This window comes from Eschrichtius robustus, chromosome 1 (genome assembly GCF_028021215.1).
Source record: "Eschrichtius robustus isolate mEscRob2 chromosome 1, mEscRob2.pri, whole genome shotgun sequence".
Lineage (NCBI taxonomy): Eukaryota > Metazoa > Chordata > Mammalia > Artiodactyla > Eschrichtiidae > Eschrichtius > Eschrichtius robustus.
Window position 1 is genome coordinate 30,659,348 of NC_090824.1, and position 21,900 is coordinate 30,681,247.

The window sequence follows — 21,900 nt, forward strand, 5'->3', positions numbered from 1 at the left end:
CCACTCCCCGAACTTCCTAGCGACCACTGCAAAAAGGATTTAGTTTTCTATCTACAAAGTAGTATGAAATCCTTTGCACGAATCCAGTACCTAGAACATTTCAATTGCTTGGAGTATTTTCTAAATGCAAATAGTTATCCATCCCCATTACAGTCAAATGTTCTGCACTAATTCCTTCCTTCTACACCTAAATAAAGCAGCTTTTGGAGACCATATTCTTGAGAAAAAGCTTCAGATCTAGGTTTCCTTTGTTTGAGTTTCCACCCATGGAGTCTAGGAAGCTACAGAACTCCCTGGTCTGGGGTTTTCATATTGGCACCCGAGAAGTTCAGGAATAGCTAGTACGTCAGCAGCAGGGGCAGCAAAGACCCCTATTGCACGTGGCATGGAGGGAGACAGCATGGCAGAGCCATTAAGAGACTGGGCTCTAAAATCAGACTTGGTACATTCAAACCTAAACTCCATCCAGTACCAGCCGACCTCGTGTAAGTTACCTTACCCCCACGCGCTTAAATTTCCTCATCTGAAAACAGGGATTAAAACAGCACCTACCTCAAAGGTTTTAAAAATTAAATGAGGGCTTCCCTGGTGGCGCAGTGGTTAAGAATCCACCTGCCAATGCAGGGGACACGGGTTCGAGCCCCGGTCCAGGAAGATCCCACATGCCGCGGAGCAACTAAGCCCGTGCGCCGTAACTACTCAGCCTGCGCTCTAGAGCCCATGCGCCACAACTATTGAGCCCGCGTGCCACAGCTACTGAAGCCCACGTGCCTAGAGCCCATGCTCCACAACAAGAGAAGCCACCGCAATGAGAAGCCCGGGCACCGCAACGAAGAGTAGCCCCTGCTCACCGCAACCAGAGAAAGCCCGCGTGCAGCAATGAAGACGCAACGCAGCCAAAAATAAATAAATTAAAAAAAAAATTAAATGAGGTAACACAAATAAGGTACCTAGATCAGAGCTGGGTTTCTAATTAGAGCTCATCATACGTAGTTACTGTGGAATGGGCAAGGATGATGGCAGTCAGTAGGAGTCCAATGTAACCTTGACTTGTTTTGTTCCCTGAACTTGCTTGTTCTCCTATATTTAACCTGCATTACACCTAGGATTAGACAGTTGTAGATCTCACAACAAACCAATTATCAGTCTGCACTGGCCACTTTCTGTGTAGGTGGCTTTGTTAATTCAAAAACAAAAATCCAAAATTAACAAAGCCTTGTCTTCTAAATTTTAGGGATGGAAGGATACGATAAACCTTCATATTTTGAAAGGATAGATTCCTATTAGGACATCTTCCTAATGCTAGAACATCCTCGCACATCTTCTTGGCACCACATTCATGTCAACCCAGCATCACAGGTTCGTACCCTCTTCAACACCAACCCTCTCCAGGATTCTTGCAGAGGCCTCTGCAGGTAGATGCTTGAATTCTGATACTCATGAGACTAGGTCAATGAGGGACACTGAAACCATTCCACCAAATGCTTAACAAAGCATAGAAATACCCCTAAGATTGCAGTCAGAAATGTTAGAGGTAATCAAGTCAGCCCTAAGCAAGGGTTTGGGCTTTTTAAAAATAATAATAATAATTAAAAAAAAAATTAAACTTCTCTTCCCTACTTATTATGATCATTCTTCTCTGCTTTTGGCATGGCAAAAGCAAAATATAATTAGCAGCATGAGTAATTAGCTGGTGTCCAGATGGCATGGATGAAGGATGCCACCTAAGAAGGAGGTGCAAATGGAAACGGCAGGTGTCTAACCAACATGTCTGGGGAATGTCAATGCCATCAGGTTACGTCATCCTGTGAATTCAGCCACCCGCAAGCATAGTTTAAAGACAGAAATAAATAGCAATAGACTTCCCACTACCACTTCAGAAAGCAGAGCTGGAGGGGGCCTTCGATGTGACCACGCACCAATGCCCATCCAGCCACCGCTGGAACCAGTACCTGTAACAGACACTGTCAGTGCAGGGGTTGTGAACCCTGACAATGACGAAAACGTGCTGAAAGTGGGATCGGATGTTTTTCGGGCTGAATGGCTGTGCTCCAGGCTCTTGGAAAACAATTGTTACGATATCGTTTCCAATGTGCCGCTTCCGTAGGAGCTAAAAGAAAACATAAGCAAGAGACATAAATGACAACGCTCTGCTTGTTCCTCCCTGATTCCCTTATGTAACTGTATTTAAAACATTCATTATTAATCAGTACATATTAGGGGAGGTAATCTACACAGTTATTGTCAATATTTTAGCCGGTCTTATCATTCCCTCCGAGGAAGAATATGGAAATGAATATTCATAAATTTGCATAAAACACACAGTCCATTCAAATAGATCTAACTAATCTCTAGCATATTATGCCAAGTCCCAGCATCTCCAAATCTTCAGTTTCCATAACAACAGTTTTGTTCCATTTTCATGTGAGAAAGAAACTTGCCATAGGGAATATTTTTTAAAGATGAGAACGGCTAAAGTAATTACAACGCAATTTATGTTCTGATTTAATTAGCTTCATTTAAAGAAATATGGCTAAGGTGTTTTCTGATAGTACTTTTTGTGGCACAAGCTGGGAATACAGAAATTAATAATATTCCAAAATGTTCTAACAGTTTTAAAGCAGGTTAAATTTCAGGTTTAAATAGCTTCTTTAATTACAGTGAAAGCTGCTTAAGACCACCTTCTGTTTCACATTAAACGGTGTCTTGGAAAGGTGGCTTTCAAATTCAGACATTCAAAATCGTCCTAGCTCAGCGCCTCTCTAGGAAGGGGTTATTAGGGAGTTTAACTCAATCATGTGAAGAAAAACTGAACAAAATTTGTATTACTCATATTTATTACATGGAGGCTCCTACCAGGAGGAAAACAACTAAACATGACATTTATATAAACTATCCATTAGACATAAGCTTGTATTTATAAACCTTTTTAAAAAAATTCTCCAGTGACTTTAACTTACACAGATTATGTTATCAGTAAAATTAGTGATTGAGTATTGGCTGCCAGCTGGGAGAAACAATAGCCTATTAGATTAGGGTTGAGAATTGGGAGTTAGAATGTTCCGGAAATGTACTTTTAACCTTAGGAATTTTAAAGCATCCCAAATTATCTTCTAATGAGGCTGTGTACTTCATTTCTAAACATGCTATATTATCAGATGTTACAGAAATAAAGGCTGCTCTGTATTGATTGCTATATAAAATATACCCATCATCAAAGATTATTAATCGCCTCAGGATCTTGAACCTATCAAGCTCAAATACAATCTATGTATATGTCATTCCTGCATAGATGTCATTGTCTTTTTGATGCAATGTCATTCTTCCTTCAAAATATGGCTTGATATGTAATGTTACTGTCTTACTAAAGGACCCAAATAGAAATAAATCTGTCCATCTCACATTATATATAATGAAAAAAAAGACAGTATTTATAAACCAATTTCTGCAAAAAGGTTTTGAAAGACACGTTCTTTCTGGTTTTTCCAAGCATAACATAATCTATGTAGAAGAAATAAATTCTTTAGCTAGAGAATTTTAAATTTCTTAATATGTAGAATACCAATTATTCTTTCACTCTGATTCAGGACCATAATACTTTTGCCTTGATTGGACCCCAAATTAAATAATTTGGATAGATGTCCACTTAAATGCCAACTCACTCAGCTCAGCCCTTTGACTCATTTAGCTGGATATACAATTGAGTCTTGTTACTAAAATTTTACCCCCATTCCCCCACATGTTACCTTTCTCTGCTGAGCAATCAGGCAGAATAAACCTTCATCTCCCCTTTAAAGATCACTTGTTGATGTTCTTAAATTCTCTCTACTGTCTGGTCAGAATGAGTTTAGTATATTTTTCTTAGCATGGTGTTTTCCTCTCAAAAATCCAGAACTTGGAATTTGCATAAAACAGACTGTCAACAAACTCCAGATAGGGGAATTTTCTTAAAATAGGTTTATTTCAGATTTATAGCTGATTCATTGCTTTGCTTCCTACATTTTGATTGCTTTGGTAATCGTAAGAGGCAAGATTTTGTTACTGAGATGTGTGATGTAATCAAACCTAAAGTGACGACGTGTTAGATTCGATCCATGTTTTGTTAAATTCTGTGAAAGAGGATGTGATTCATTCTGCAGCTGGCCCTGTGTTCTGTTAGTACAACAATTGACAATAACAAAATCTATGTCCGTTTTAAGGTCAGAAGTGACACTAGACTGCTGTGTTTATAACAGCTACTGAAAGGAGTCTGTTAGTTCTCTGGTTCTTTTAAGTTTCAGTTTGATATCATTTGTTTTAAAATATTTTTTAAAAACAAGTACCACATACTCTTTAAAACAGTACCATTTCCATCTTGCTCTGTAACCATCTGCCATTTCTTAGTTTTCGCATTTTATCATCTCACAGACTACATTTTAGTACTAGGCCTTGTGCTTTTAGATCTTTTTAAAAGAAACTCTCTGTATGAGGTACACAAATGCAATTGTTACTTATGCTGTCCCCTGAAGAACACATCAAGAAAAAACATTTTCCTGAGCTCCCATCGACATTTTGATTTTTCTCCAAGTTAGTGGAGGGAACCTCCTTTGAAATTTGAAATGAAACATCAGTACTTTCCTGCTTTGTACACTGGCCTCTTGAGATGAAATTTCACCCACTCATATGTGTTCTTTGCAACCCTGCAGAGTCATCTAATCACCATGATTTCAACTTGTTCTTTTCAGATTTCAGGAAAACCTCAATTCTCGTGGGTGAAAAGCAAATGATTAATTCACAAAGCCATCCAGCTGGCTGTTAACCTAGAATTTGTGTCTCTTCATTTGTTTTCAGCTCATTTGCTATTCCTTACTTCCACAAAGTACAAAGCTTCCTGCTGCTGTGACAGGTGCAACATTAAATTCTGGTTTAAGATTTTATAAACTTGCCACTTAGGCTTCTGGGGGAAATGAAACAAGGGCAAAAAAACCCACAGATAACACAAGGATCTCTTACCTGCTGCTTGTTGTTAGGTGTGTATGGCAGCATGGTAGAAACATGGAACATGATCTCATAGTCTTTGTATGTTGTGTACAGAGAATGGGTTCCAGTGGAGTCAGCTACAGTAAAAAAAAAAAAAAATACATGAGACAACTGTAACAATATGAAAAATAGTTCATTTAAGAGATGGGTCTCAAAAAAAAAAAAGGGAAATGGTTTAGGATGAAGACATCCTAAGACAAGACACAGTATAGGAGTTCTTACCCATTCTTTGTACCCAATCCCCCCTTGGCAGTCTAGTGAAGCCTTTGGATTCCTTCTGAGAATAATATTTGTAAATGCATAACATAAAATACATAAGATTTCAACAGAAATCAATAAATTGAAAAATATCACTATCAAAATAATTTTAAAATGATATAATAGCATAAGATTTATATAATAAGTTTAAGCAGTTGGTCTAATAACTACTATAATTCTGACATAGTGAAGTGCATAAGCAGTATCTTGACATACTTCCAACAACAAACAATATAGTATGAAAATACCTATGCTTTCTACTGGCGATAAAATCACAGGTAGACCTTATACTACTGTGGTGTGTTGCCTACGTTCATAACTGAAGGAAATGCTAAATTTCAATTAGGGGTCAGTGAAGATAAATGTAAAATTACTTCCCATCCAAGCTCACAGACCCCTGAATTCCGTCCACAGACTTCAAGTTCAGAACATCTTTTCCAATACTTCTGACTCAAGCAAGAGAACCGTTTTGTTCTTAACAAATAGACGGAAACTTAACAAGACTGTAACACTGAATAACAAAGGTATTACAGCAATGTCCAACAATTTAAGACTGAGTGTGCTCTGTTCTCACCTTCCTTAAGGAAAAAAACAACCTCGACCCCCTTAATCATTAACAAATCAATGTGCTCATAAATACCTGGAAACCAAAGAGAATTATTAACTGTCCAAATGAAGGGGAATATCTTTAGATTAGGACCTGGACTTACAGGCGGCAAAATGAACAGAAATGCATTCATTTTGGGTAAACTCAATCCTCCACCAACCATATTGCTAAGGAGCAAACACTTTACCGCATTTTAGAGAATGACGCTGCAAGACAGCCTCTGGCATGTACCGAAAGGCAGCAGTTCTCAAACTGGAGTGTGCATGGAGTCGGCTGGGGAGCCGCTTAAAAGGCAGCTTCCCATCCTCCACTCCCAGAAATACTGCTCTGTAGGTGTGGGGCTGGGCAGAAGAATCTATTTTAATAAACACCCCCAGGGGACTCCAATGCAGTAGCTGCACTGCCCTTAGGCGCTGCTCCAAGAATAGACCATAAGGGAGGTTTGCAGAGACTTGTTCAGATGTTCTAGAGCCCTGAGTTTCAACCTTGGATCTTAATCTTGAAGAGGGCATAAAACACAAAGGGTTTTAAAAGCAAGATGAATGTAGAATAAAGCAAAGACTACTTTTGAAAAACTGCAAAGATACGTACCAACACGTAAGGCCCCAAGAAAAATATCTTCTAAATGTTAATGACCACTACCACAAAAAAATACAACTGCAATAAATCATTGACCTACTTAAGACAGATCTTGAGGATGAAGAAGGTTTCTATTGTTAAGGACCCTTGCTATAAATACCTCTAGAACTGATTGGCACATTTTACGACTTTCAAGTCAATGTGTCAGCTGTGATGAGTACTTACATGTGTTTCAAGTCAATTTAAAGCAAAGTTAATGAACTAGAAAACAAATTATCATCCAGTGTTCATTTACTACATTTTGCTTTATATGTCTTTCTAATTCTAAAGGCATTACTACCAGGAAAGAAAAGTGAAGACAACCCTGAAGATAATTTGTTTTCTATTTCTTGTCCTTTCTCTCTTTCCGACACTTGCCTCATTTTATACAATGGATGCTGCATGACCAGTCTTCTTCTAGGGACCTCTGAAAACCCCAGCTTTGCTGATAATTTTAAACAGTCTGTAAACAGTTTCAAAAGTTTTAGAAATGAAACTAGGGCCAAAACAATGAAATTTTCTTTTCTGAGAAGAAAGGAATTCCAAAATCCTGAAATTACTGTGTACATAATAGAATTGTTAAACTTTACCAGAGAGAATGGAAACTGAATGTTTGTTATATTCTCTAAAGAATAAGGCATTTAATGTTGTTACTATTATTACTTTAGTGACCTTGAGACCATGAAATACTTAACAGAATGAAAATCAGGAAGATGACCATTGGGAAAATGACAAAAATCTTTTTTTCTCTGGTTGAAAAGAGTATATATTGAGTGATTTCTAAGGGGAAAAATATGTTTATAGAAGAAGGATAAAAAGAAGATAAGGCTCCTTCATATTTGTATGGAGCTTTAAAAGTTAAAAAATAAATTTGGGCATCTTATAGGTCATCTTGATAATTGGTCATCTTGATAATCATGTGATTTGCCTCCAAATTATACTACCAGTGAATGGTGTATATCCACTAATAAGGTCAGCCCTCTACACTAAGTCGTAGAAAATAAAATTTCTAATATTCAAACTAGATGATAAGAAGACACTGAATAATTGAGGAATGATAAGAATATTCTTGTCAGCTGCTTTGAAAAGGTGTTGATAAGTGATAATACCCTACATTAGGCACTTCTATTTGAAGATGGTATGAATAGGTTAATAAGTTTGTAGAAGCAGTTTCAGATACGGTCAATGTCATATTCATCCTTGACTTCTCTTGGCTCAACTCTTTTGCTTTAAGGGGAATAAAACTTGGATGATAAAGGTGGATGTGTAGGAACCTGAATCAGGAAAAAGTAATTCGATTTTTATGTAACCACTTCCTGGTCACTAACAGATATGTTTGACTTCAGAAAAGCTAGATAAAGGATCAAGCCTAAGCAATTTGATTTTGGGGAAGTTCCTAGTTTTAAATATTTATGAATACAAGGAGAAAAGCAATCTCATGACCTAACTGCAGGTAGACTAACAAAGTCAATAGAATGAAGAAAGCTTAAGCTCAGTTTATGAATGTCCTCACCGCTACAGAACACATCAAATGCCGAACCAAATTGCAGACAGGTTGTGGATCTGATTATTATCCATAGTTTGAAATCCTACAATAGTCAGCTGGCTGCTGAGGCCCATCCATTTAAGACCCCAGATCTCCCTTCTATGCAAGCTTGCCTCCGGGTCTGGGGATGCAGAGGTCAATGGTCAGAAGCACAGCCGGGCACAAGTATTAACATCTGGAACACTGGATGGCACACCTCTTGTAGTACTGTTCACGCCTCCTTGTAGTACTATTTCACCCACTCAGTAACAAAGTATTTGGGGAAGTCAAGAATCCCACCTTCTCTGGCATCTACCATATTTACTCATGTTTTTTCAATGTACCTTTAACCATGGTCAGGAGGTAGGTTACTTTACTTTACTGAGGAAGGGATCAAGGAGAGTTTGTAATACCACCCTTTGCCACGACAGGAGAATTCATACTGTGTCAGTTCAGGGAACATGCAAGTATGCATGTGTATGTGCCCGGGACGGAAGGCTTCTTAAAATCACTAACATATGGTGAGAAAAGGATAAGCGATGCTGTGGGACAGGTACTTAGGAATCAGTCACTACTATTTTCTACCTACTGAGCACTTTGCAAGATACCTGCAATTACCTGGATTCCCACCTGGAAGTAAGAAGACCTGAATTCCAATATCTGCAGCATCATTTACTAAATGACCACAAACAAGTCACTTCACTTCTCCGCCCCTCGCCCCTCGATATTCTTCTCACTGTTGTGAGGATTGAAACAATGCATATGAAAGTACTAGCCCATAAAAGATGCTCAAGAAATGTGTTGATCAGAACTTAGAATTTTGTGCAGTTGAGATAAAAAGTGTAGCTGCCTTAAATAGGGCCTTTTACATATTTTAATTTCTTTGCCAACTGCATCTCAGTAACACTCAAAGGAAAAAACCTTATACTATAACACAGTTTAAAGTTTAGGAGGTGAAAAAAGAAAACTTTTCTTCATTCATCAGTCTCTAGAACTCCAAATAGTCCTTTGCATGTGTGAAACATTTAAATAATGCTAGTTTTACTCCTTTCTTTATCAAAGGTTAAATATTCCAAATAAAGGATTTATTTTCTTTATGAAAAGTCTTCCATCTCCTCTAAGACCGTGAATCTCAACGATCTTTATAATACTGCTGAAAAATGGGGGAAGCAACAAGCATTCACTAATATTGCGGCAAATCAAAGAAGGCAGAGCTTTGAAGGAATGCTTTTCAAAGGGTTTCTAAGTCTCTTACGTGCTGACTTGACAAACGTGCTTCATTCGGGAAATAATTTCCCAAATAATAATCCATACACGCAGCTTAAAATGAGGGTGGTCTCCAGCTTTCAAATAATAAACTGCTTGGTGGGAAGCTTATTTTTGTATTTACCGTAGTGTGAGGGGATGGTAAATTATCTATAGAGGTTATGCCATCCAAATAATGAAACAAAAAAAAGGAGAAAAAAATTTACTCCTGAAAGTTTCTTCATTGCAGAACTGTTCCAACCCCTGACACATCTGTAGCTTGTTTGCTAGAAGTCCTTATTTCTGAGATGGAAACTGGACTTTGTATGGAACATTGGGAAAAAGAAGAAATGGTTTGACAGTTCCATCAATCCTTCCTTTCCTGGGCCTCTTCCTCCTTTACCAAAGTACTAAAATCTGAATATAATTATAATACATGACAAGTGGAGCTGTCTCATGAGACGGCTTGGGTATTTTTAGCTCAAGGGCTCGAGAGAGGGGAAGATACAGCCACAAGGCAGAGCTCTGTGGGCTTCACTGTACCTAATTCTACATTTATGCTTTCTCTGAACACGTCGTTAACCATAACACTAGGACCTGTTCTCCCTCCTTAATGCTTACTAGCTGCCTAACCTTGGGCACGTTAGTTAATCTAAAGAAGCCAATTCTGTAAAATGGGGATAACTGGCATCTAGCAGAGTTTGTGGGGATTAAATGAGATGACATATAAAAGGTAACTAAGACTTCTATTTCTGGCCATAACAGTACTTGGTATAGGACTTGCTCTCCCATTGTAAATAAATAGAAAAATGGACAAAATATCTGAAACAACTTTTTTTCAGACATTTTATAATAGGCAGCATTGGACAGTGTTCCCTGAGAAAAAAGTATCAAAGAAGTTGAGCCCTATGATCCCCACCCAGCTTTCTACCTGGAAGTACTTTCAAAACAATGGCACAGAGCAGGGATTTGAAGAGGGGAGCTAAAACATGCTGGAAGTTTGGAAGGTTGAGGTGGCTGATATTTGCTGGGCAGAATACCAAAGAAGAGGAAACCACACAGTGAAAGAGGCTCAGAAATCTACACAGGGGTTCCCTTGAGTCTTGGGCTGAATATTAAGCTGCACAAGCATAGAGTGAGGTTCCAAAAGCCAGGGAAAGAAAAAACATTAAGGTAATGTACATCATGGTGACTACAGTTAATAACACTGTATTTCATAAATTAAAGTTGCTGAGAGAGTAGATCTTAAAGGTTCTCATCGTAAGAAAATAAAATTGTGTAACTAGGTATGGTGACAGATGTTAACTAGACTTATTTTGGTGATCATTTCGGGATATATACAAATACTGAATCATTATGTTGTACACCCAAAACTAATACAGTGTTATATGTCAATCATATCTCAATTTAAAAAAAAATAAAAGAAAAGAAAAACTATTGGGGAAATAACAACTACCAGAGATTTGTCAGCCAAACAATTCTCATAGTTCACACAGGGGTAGAAGTCATTCAACTTCTGACTGACCACAGCAGAGATACCTCACTGACTATGCTGGTATTCAGGTGCCTTAGCAGGAGGGCTAAATTAGCCAGAGAGTAAAGGCTACTCTAGGTATGCTTTAAAAAAGCCTAAGAACAAGATTCATAAAGATCAAGCTGTTCTATAATTAAATTAATTGCCCACCAAAATAAAATGACACTCTTTAAAGAAGACAACAAAATCCAGATCCTCAATGATGAAACATTCACAATGTCCACTATCCAATCAAAAATAACCAGACAGATGAAGCAGTAAAATGTAACTCAAAAACAGGAGAAAATCTGTTAAAGGGAGACCCCAAATGACAGGGATGATGGAATTAGCACACAAAGACTTTAAAACAGCTATTATAGGGCTTCCCTGGTGGCGCAGTGGTTGAGAATCTGCCTGCCAATGCAGGGGACACGGGTTCGAGCCCTGGTCTGAGAAGATCTCACATGCTGCGGAGCAACTAGGCCCGTGAGCCACAACTACTGAGCCTGCGCGTCTGGAGCCTGTGCTCCTCAACAAGAGAGGCCGCGATAGTGAGGGGCCCACGCACTGCGATGAAGAGTGGCCCCCGCTTGCCGCAACTAGAGAAAGCCCTTGCACAGAAACGAAGACCCAACACAGCCAAAAATAAATAAATAAATTAATTAAAAACAACAACAACAACAAAAAAAACAGCTATTATAAATACTTTCAAGGCTTTAAAGGAGGACATTAACCTAATGAGAATAATATGGAAAATATAAGAAAAGAGAACTCCCCCCAAAAAAAAGAAAAAGAAAAGAAAACCCAAATGCAACTTCTGGACCTGAAAATCACAATATCTGAAATGAAAATTTCACTAGATTGGATAATAGCAGATTAAGACACTATGGAAGAAAAGAAAAATACAGTGCCTTAAATGCATTAATTGGAATTATCCAAACACAAGCACAGAGGGGGAAAAAAAGTTTAAAAATCAAATCACAACTACTAAGTGACCTAATATATGTGTAATTAGAGATTCAGAAGGTGGAGGGTGCAGAAAAATTTAAAAATGAGTTTGGCAAATAATATTTTAATTTGATGAAGACTACAAATCCACAGATCCAAGTGACAACTACACTGTCACATGGAGATGGAGTGATCCTTTAGGAACACATGTTCTGGAAAGCATTTTCTCTTTTTAAAGATCGTATTGAAAGAGTTTCTTAACACAACATAAAGTTAGGTAAGATGTGGTGAGCTTACCTCACGGTACACAGAACAAAGTCTCACCTCTGGGTGTGTCATGGCCAGTAGGAGGCTGCTGGAGAGAGTGCAGAGGCTGGTTGATCCCTATTTCTGTGGTCTGTTACTGTTAAATACCCATTTAAGTGATGAGGCTAATGGTCTCTTCTAGCTTGGAGTAAGAGAGATAAATATGCATACTGTCTTCTTCAGGCTTTAGAATGGAAACACTTTCCTACTTTTCATTCACTTTAGGAAACCTGACCCTCTGAAAGGATAGAAAAGGAAACTGAACCCTCTTTCTCAGGAGCTATGCCTCAGAAGGTTACAAGGAACCTTAAAGGAGAGTAGTTCAGTGAAAAGGAACCCTTCCCAGATGAATGTATTACATAACTGAAAAATGTGCCATTAGAGGCAGTTTGCTGATCCAGGCCTTTGCAGTTACTGGGATATTGGGGCAAAATGTGCAAAGTGCTTATTTTGCTTATTCCACTGCCTTACTCAGTGCCACACTGCTTAAGTCTGCCCTTGCTATACATTTCTCACATTGCCCTTCATCATCAAGAGATGGCTGGGACCGTGTAAATACACAAATAATAAATAATCTTACCAACTCCCAATCTGGCCATTCATTGACAGAATCAAGGCGCTTATTACATTTTCTTCCCAGACCCTTTTAATAGCTCTTTGTGGTGATAATTTACATAACACAACAAATCAGGACAACGTGAAGGAATTACAAAGGAAATGTCAAAATATCTTGATAAAAAGAGTTTAAGGGCATATTGAGATTTAACATATTATGCAGCTGCAAGCAGAGTATGGAACGTTAAAATAATATTTAATAGTCTAGGCTATTTATGGTTTTTCATAGGTTCTCCTGCCTGTCGTTTCCAAGTTGGCAACAGCAAAACCATGGCAACAGGAAATTCTTCCCTGCAGTGGAGTTTATGAATGCTTTTCTGTTTTCATGACTCAACTCCTTATTTAATTTCCTGTACAGAAAATCAGAGCGATTACTATAGACTGCAATACAGATGTGCTAATCCAAAGACCCTCTCAAAGAAAAACAGGTCACAGGTGTCTATGGATGGATTTTGAGATAAAATTTAAAATTGCCTTCACATAGACGCATAGCAGAAGTCAACATACTCTAGATACTTGAGAACATAACTCTTTTATTAACCACCTGGGAATGGGAAGGGACAAACCTCTATGTTCATGAGCTGTAGCTAAACAGTCTGCTGCACTATTGTGCTTTGAATCAACACATTTTACGAGCCAAACTAATACCAAAGCTAAGCCTATCTGCTTAGAGATTAAGTTAGACTATGGACAATAATAACAGGAAATAAATAAACAAAAATACCTCTAGATATTAAAATATAAAAATGATTAAGAAAACCATACAATGACTGACTACACAGATACGCACAAGGATTATGAAATGAGTTAATGAAAGTCAAAAATTCTAGGGCTTGCAACCAGATGGTTTTAAGTTGCAGGAGTTTTTCAGCTAAATATAGTGAAATTTATGCAACACTATCCAGGGGCAATTCTGCATGATCTCCATCCACTGCTTTCTACCTTCCACATTTCTGATAACACTATTTTTTTTTAAAGTCCAATCCTAGCTACTTTGACTATGGTTTTCAATTGTTTTAGAGCCACATCTTCCCTCCCTGGCTTCCTCTCCCACATCACCAGCAGTTTTCTACAGTAAGTGGCAATGTTGTTTTACAGGCAACTTATCAGGTGAACATCAACACAGCAGGAGGACAATAAGCCTAGTAGGAGGGTATAAGTATTTCTTACTTTTGGTGTCAAGCTGCGCACGATACTTCTCAAATCCTTTGAGCCGAACGCGTTCTCCCAATAGCTGGAGGAATTCCTCAAAGGCTGGGCCGGCTGATTCATTGTTGTACATCTCTTCTTCCGTGCTCTGTCCAGCTTTGCAGTACATGATGCCTACTTTCTGCTGATAGTTCAGCTGTGAAGGCAGGTGATACAATGCATATAAATATAGGCGGACCCACTCTGTCCGCTTAAATGCTAATAAGTCTTGTAGGCCATATGCCCATCAAGTAAGCTAACCTCTTTCTTCTCTTGAAATCCTTCTGCTTTCGTTCTTCCCCTTTTAAAAAGCGAGGCCTTAAGAATTTAAAAGTAAAGGTCTACTTTACAAAAGGTACTTTATTTTTTAATTGAAGTATAGTTGATTTACAACGTTGTGGTAGTTTCAGTGAACAGCAAAGTGATTCAGTTACACACACACACACACACACACACACATTCTTTTTCAGATTCCTTTCCCTTATAGGTTATTACAAAATATTGAGTGTAGTTCACTGTGCTATACAGTAGGTCCTTGTTGGTTATCTATTTTATATATAGTCGTGTGTATATTTTAATCTCACACTCCTTATTTATCACTCCCCTGCTTCTCCCTTTGGTAACCATAAGTTTATTTTCTATGTCTGTGGGTCTACTTCTGTTTACAAAAGTTACTTTAAACTGTTTTGCACTAAAAGCCCATTAAAGTTCTTATAAAATTTGGGGGGGTAAAATTGGAAAAGACTTATCTCCTAATGCCATTTTTCCAATATATTAAATTATAAACCTTGGTTATATCTTTGTGACAGCACTAGCATCATCGACACTATGCTTTTCAAATATTTTTCTAAAAGATGAGTACTTGGATAGAAACTTTAAAAGGGGCCTCATAATGGCAAATCAGCTAGTGGTAAATATTCCTTCCTCAAATACAGTTAAAACAAAGCATTCAAGAAATTTAAATATGATATAACATTAATAGAAACACTTATTCATCACTGAAAAGTTCAGTCATTCTATAAACAAATTTTAAAGCTGTAGTAGTCATTTAACAATAAATGAGTTTTCAATCTTAAAATTTAGACTTTTAATTCTCCAGTAAAATCAGGGCAATCCATATCACTTAGGCCTGTTTCCAGAGTGGCACTGCAACCACTGTATCAGTAAATTTGTATCTCATAAAAGGGAAGGGGGAAGAGAAGAGGCAAAATTTTAATAGCTAACATTTATGGAACAGCCACTGTCTGCCAATCACTGTTTAGTGTTTAACTTACATTAGCTTATCCTCATAAAAGCCTACAAAGCAAATATTACCCCTGTTTGACAGATATGCAAAGAGAAGGTCGGAGAAGGGAAAAGCAAGTAACTGGTCCAGTAGGGAGAGATCATAAGTCATCAGCCCTGTGATTCGGCTCTATTAAATATTACCCGGACTCAACCACGCTTGTCGTGCTCTACTTCTGTCACTGCAACGTATGTCCATAGCCCCTTCTTAGCAATTCCACAGTTGAAAGGTGAAAACCAAATTTAAGCAAATACATTTGGCAGTAAAACTTGATATGAGCTGACAGTAATACTTTTTAATTTATTCCTCTTTCTGTGAATATTCATATTTTGTGGAAATATTAATGTGTTTGACTGTGGGGTGCTGGTCCAGAGCCTGGTGACTATTACTCCATGCTGCATGCATTTTATCACCCTTCTAAAGCCGGACCTGTCTTAATTCTGAAACATATCCAGCTCCTTTTGTTTCACACAAGAGACTGTGAACCTAAGCAACTCTTTTCAACTTTCTAAACCAAATGGTTCAGAATGGTGATAACTAGAAAATGTCACGAGGGAACTCCTGCTTGCTTTCCCCCCTCGCCACTGCATGCTGACTAGTTGACAAGGAAGGTTCAGCAGCTTTTACATGACCCAAAGACATGAGAGCTCCTTAGGACTTCTATAACGGTGCAGAATTGATTTTACTCTGCCTCCTTCCACAAGTGGAAGGCAAAGTTCCAAATTTGAAACTTGCAAATAACTGGATATACCAATGTCGGGATCTTTTTAAAATAGCATCCAACCTTGCATTATTGCTACTTCATTTTAATTATTAACAGAAACACATTTAGGATTTAGTTCATTTGTTTTGTATGCCACATGCAGTAAAGAAAAAGAAAGTAAAACCTACCACATACCACTGGCAGCTGGCCTCCTTCAAAGGTCTGAATGTTACTAATACTTAGAGGGGAACTCCCACAGGTAGCGATTTCATCTTGGCTTTAGAATTCAGCTGAGTATCCTATTAGGTCTCAACAAATAAAAAAGTAGTGGTAGGCTCTATGTCTGTTACAAAAGAAGTCCTTAATGAAGCCAGATTCTTACTCTCCCCCTGCAGGGAGAACTGTCAAAGAAAGGAAGCAATCTGGAGCTTGGGGTTATTTGCTCTTTGGATCTGTGCCTCCCAGATCAGCCTTCTCATGCAACAATGCAAAAACAAGAGTCACCCTGTTCAGTGGAAAGCATCACAGTGATATTGGATTTGTGGGTGGCTTTTTAAACTTCTTAGATAAAGGCCTAAGATTTCACTGTGCAATATTCAAGAGGATTCATTTACATATATGAAAAAAGAGTTTGGAGAGAAGATAAGTAACGGAACTTCCCGCAAACCACTGTAGAAGCAGAATGCAAGGACAATGAGACGGAGCGCTGCCTTCTTTTGACGGGTTTCTCATACTCTAGTGAGCTCCACCTGCAGACAGGAAAACAGACTGGTATTTGCTGGTTGTAAAAGGAAGGCTCCTTTAAGAGGATGAGGAAATTTGTTGGAATGTCAAATTTCCTGTCCTTTGAAACGGTGCCAAATGTCAGTGCTCTATCCTTGAAGGTGACACTATGACTGTATCCTTGTTTCTGCTGCAATGAAGTCGAGGTAGGTGGGTATTCTGTGAACTCAGGCTCCTAGAATCTTCAGTTAGCAACCTTGTTCCCTGCCCAGAATATGAGAAGTTGTTAAGGAGGAGTTATGTAAGTGTAATAAGGAATATTTCAAGAGAAAGAGCAAATGGAAATGGAGTTTAGAGCTATGGTTTGGGGGTTTTGAATTGCTCTGAGGTTATATAAAACACTATTTTTTTTGAGACACACACACACACACCTGTATGGGTTTATGTATATGAATATATAATACTTTCCTGTAATGCTCAAAATAGAGTTATGATGACACCAGAAGCCATCTTGGAAACAAGTTCGGTTTATCCACAGTTTAGGATTTTGCTTTTGGATGACCGTGAAGTCATGCTGTACAGTTCCATCCTTGCATATCTATTGTTCATATGGAGCACTGATGGAAGTGTTTGGACACTCAACAAATGTTTGCATTGTAAAAAGTGATGATGGTCAATCCAACAGGACCAAGGTTCCGTTTGAGATGAAAGTCTTGACTATCAATAAAGAAAGTGTCTTCCAACACCCACCAGAAGTGACATTGGGCTCCCACAGCTGGGAACCAACAGTACAAAAATTGCTCTTCCTCTCATAAAATAGGCACTTTAACGAAGAATCAAAGAAACAGGTACTGCAAAATCTGACTTACGCAGCCCTGAGTTCCTGGAAAGATGGATGATAAAGTCAGAGCCCTCTACCAGTAGAAACAGGTTTGAATAACCAAGTTCTCAGAGACCTCTTAAGAAGTTCTGTATTTTCACCTCTTCTTTCCTGATGTCACAGCCAGAGGAAGGCCACTGGGGGCAGCACAGACCATGAGAACAGCCCAGTTCTTCCCTTCTTACAAAATCTTTTAAATTGTCTGATTTAATCCGGAGATTTAAAACAGTCACTATGAGGTATTTCATTGTCCAGCAGTTCTCAAAATGTGGGTCATGAACCTTTGAGAGATGCTTTAGCTTTGCTCTGGGACACAGTTAATTGAAAATAGTTTGATCCTTTCAGTTCTTCCTGTTAAACTCTGACAGGTCTTGACAGAGCAGCATTTAATTTGAGGTTAATTTTGCCCCATTATTGAGGCAAAGTCATTTTGAGACTTTACCCACTGCCATGTGAACTACGTATGAGGTTTTCCAGATTGCCTGGTGGGAGCAGGAACTATTCTCAGCCAGGCAGAGGTCTGAGCATTTGCCCCCTTCAATCTTAGGGTGGTTCTTACCCTGGCCGCAAATAGTTTCCTCAAATACATGCACTTACCAGTACTCAGCTCTGCAAATCCTTTATCTCCCTGGCCTCACATCTCAATCTCTACTCAGGAAGACCCCTGGGCTTCAAGTGGGTGCCCCTCCCAGCTCCACAGCCTGGAAACTCTCTTCAGGCAGAAAGTTGGTGCAATCTTACTGTTCATTTGGTTCCCACCTCCCAGAGATCACTGTCCTTTGTTGCCTGACGTCCAACGAAACAATGTTTCGTTGTTTTGCCTTGCTTTTAAAAGTTGTTTCAGATGGGAAAGTAAATCTAGTCCCTCTCTTTTAATCTTGGCTGGAAACAGAAATCTGACTCCATTTTAAAGTCAACTACTGGTATATAATTTCTGAACAGTAAACTGCATCCATTTGAGGCATACACAGTTGAATGATTTCTAATAAACCTCCAACCCAGTCAAAACACAGAACATTTCTATCACGCCAAGTTTCCTGGTTCCCATTTGCTGTCCATCCCTGCATCAACTAACAGCCTCAGACAATCACTGTTCTTTTTTTTTTTCCACTGTAAATAGGTTTGCCTACATTTTAAAAGAATATTTTTGCTGGGTAAAATTCCTAGTGAGAGTTCTCTTTCAGCATTCTAGAAATGTGGCTTCCACCTCTTCTTTACGCTTTATAGCTCAGGAAAGGGTTAATTTTAATCCAATTGTCTGTCTTACTGTTCTTCTTTGAAGGTATTTTTTCCTCTGGCTATTTTTAAGATTTTTTCTTTTTCTTTTAATTTCAGCATTTTTTACTACGATGGGCCTATGTCTGATTTTCTTTGTATTTATCCTGCTTACTAGTAGGCAGAGCTCCTTGATTCTGTCTCAATTCATGTGTTTCATCAGTTTTGGAAACTTCTTTACTGGTATTTCTTCAGACATCAATTCTGTCCCCAAATATTGCTTTAACTTCTCTTCTCCTCCCGGGAATTCCATTACATACATGTATTTCACTATGGCCCACATGTCCTTTAGGCACTTATCTGTATTTCTCATGTTTTCTTGTCTACATTCTTCAGTTAAACATTTGCTGGTAACTTCAATTCATCAATTTTCTCTTCTGCTGTGTCTAATGTGCTTTAACCCATCTGCTGAGATTTTAACTTTTTGTTTTTGTTTTTTCAGTTCTAGAATTTCAATTTGATTTTTTAAAAACAAATCCCAAGTTCTCCAGTGACCCTTGATCTCTATTTTTTATTTCTGCAGTCCCCATGAAATTAATGAAAACTCTGAACTGTCACCTAACTTTTTATCTGCAGCTTTATGCTATACTTAAGCCCCAAGCCTCTTACAAATCAGCAAATGTCCAAGGAAAAGAGTGCTGCAGGATGATTTAATTTTGATGAACCCAAATTTCTCAATTATTTCTTTTCTAGACTAAGTCTAGAAAAGAAATATTTTTTGGTGTTATATCTAAGAACTCTTCACCAATCCTCAGGTCCCCCAAATTTTCTCCTATGTTTTTGTCAAAAATTTTTATAGTTTTACATTTCAAACTCTGATGCATTTGAATAAATTTCTGTATAATGTGTGAGATTTAGGTCAAGTTCATTATTTTGTCTATGTAATCGTTCTGGCACCCTTGTTTGAAAAGCCTATCCTTCCTCTACCTTTGTCAAAAAAATCAGTTGGATATATTTGTGTGGAGCTATTTCTGGTTTCTCTGTTCTGTTCCATTGATCCATGCATCTATCCTTCCAATAAGATACAGTCTTGATTACTGTAGTTATACCAATATAATATAATGTCTTGAAATCACATAGAATGATTTCTCCCACTTTATTCTTTTTCAAAATTGTTTTGGCTATTCTAGTTCCTTTGCCTTTCAATATAAACTTCAGAATAATCTTGTCTATAATTTCAAAAATCTTGCTGTGATTTTGATACCGATTGTGTTAAACTGATATCAATTAGGGGAGAATTGACATCATTAATAGGTTGAGTCTTTCAATCCAAGTACATGGTATGTCTCTTTATTTTATTTAAGTCTTCTGTGAGTTCTTTCATCAGTGTTTTATAGTTTTCAGCATACAAGTCCTAAACATGTTTTGTTAGGTATATACCCAACTATTTCATTTTTTATTGAAGGACTGTAAATGGTATTTTATTTTCAGTTTCCACATGTTCATTAAAAGAGATCCAACTGATTTTTGTGAGTTGATGTTGAATCATACAACCTTGCTGGACACACCTTGCAATTCTATAAAGTTTTTGTAGATTCCTTGGGGTTTTAGTACATAGACTATCATGTCATTTGACATAGGGACAAATTTATATTTTCCTTTCCTTCATCCACCTGACTTTTATTTCCTTTTCTTGCCTTATTGTACTGACTAGAACTTCTAGTACTGTGTTGACTAGCAATAGAGACTGTGTACATCCTTGACTTGTTCCCATTAAGTCTTTCATCAACTATGATGTAAGCTGTAGGGTTTTTGTAGCTGTTTTTAATCAAGTTGAGGAAGTTCCTCTCTATTTCCGTTCTTATCATGAGTGACCACTATGTCGTTCCTTATCCCAAGTTCCCCAGCCAATCTGCTTCCTTCGTTCCACCTTTCAGATTCATGTTTGCTTTATATACAGTGTACAAGGTTTTTAGCTGTACTTAGCAGGAAGAATAGGGGAAAATTACATCTGTCCCATACTTCCAAAAGCAAAAGTCCACATTTATTTTTAAAAAATACTTTGTCCAGTGTTTCTGGTTATTCCCAGTGGGTGGGCTGGTCTGAGACAAGCTACTCTGCCATTACTGGGCATGAAGACCTTCGTCATTTTTTCAAATCCTCATGATTCACATTGATAGCATTTACTTTGGCTTGTTCTTCATAAACATGATAACGGTCTTAACTACTTCCTAAAGATTTACCACTGTACTGTCCTTCAAAAAGAATGACAAAGAGACTGGAAAAATTCAGTGTTGGGGGCAAAAAAATGCTAGTTAGAAAATTTATCTTCATTGGAATTTACTAACAAAAATCAAATTGCTTTAAAAAATGACATATGGATACTGGGTAGAAAGGTCATTTTAAAAAAGTCTGACAGAGATGCTGTCAAAATTATTTATATACATGTGCACAGACAGATTCTAATCTATTTTTATCTTTGGCATAATGTAAAGGAAATATTCTATACACACACACAATCTTATCTAATAACATGCTGTGCAAAAGTTCTCACAAAAATAGAAAGCTTCATATTGGGTATTAAAATGATGATTTATGTACTTGTATTGATTTGACATTAAGATGAATTTCAATTACATAGGAAAAGGCTCTTCATTGCAGCACTGTCTGTAATAGGAAAAGACTGTTATCCATCTAAATGTCCATTAATAGAGGAACTAATGAAGTAAACTATGGTACAGCAACAAAACAGAATATTATGCAGCCATATAAACAATGGGAAAACTTTCTGTGTACTGACATAAAAAGATCTCCAAAATATATTACTAAGTGAAAAAGCAAATGTTTACAGCATGCTATATTTTGTATAAGAAAAAGGGAACTAAGACTACATATGCGTATCTGGTGCATCTGTATAAAGAAACATAGGAATACATAAGAAACTAATAAAAGTGGTAATACAGGGGAGAAGAGAGGTGAGGGATAGGAACAGGGTGGAAATGGGATCCCTCAATGTAAATACTTTGATTTTTGGATCATTTGAAGATATTAGCTAATTAAACTCCTGTACGAAGGAAAGTAGTTTAACTTTTTATTTTAAAGCTGAATTTAAAGCACAATTCACAGTTTAAAATCAAGAAGACTGAAATATCTGCAAACAGTTCCTCTGTCTTTTTGGACTGTGAACCAAAGAATCCTCACTGCAAGTCTTAGCCATGCTGAGCTCCTTCAACTGCAAACTGCAGTCCTACC

General features: G+C 37.7%; 1 protein-coding gene across 10 annotated transcripts in view; it reads right to left on the reverse strand.

Moving 5' to 3' along the window:
* The window catches only part of SIPA1L1 (signal induced proliferation associated 1 like 1), a 502,626-nt gene that overhangs the window by 83,401 nt on the left and 397,325 nt on the right, over nucleotides 1–21,900 (reverse strand). For all 10 annotated transcript variants that reach the window (XM_068543380.1, XM_068543408.1, XM_068543417.1 and 7 more), the window contains 3 exons: nucleotides 13,825–13,999; nucleotides 4,993–5,096; nucleotides 1,953–2,110 (listed from right to left, as the gene is read on the reverse strand). In XM_068543380.1, coding sequence (XP_068399481.1) covers nucleotides 1,953–2,110; nucleotides 4,993–5,096; nucleotides 13,825–13,999 — 437 coding nt within the window. The remainder of the gene's footprint in view (nucleotides 1–1,952; nucleotides 2,111–4,992; nucleotides 5,097–13,824; nucleotides 14,000–21,900) is intronic.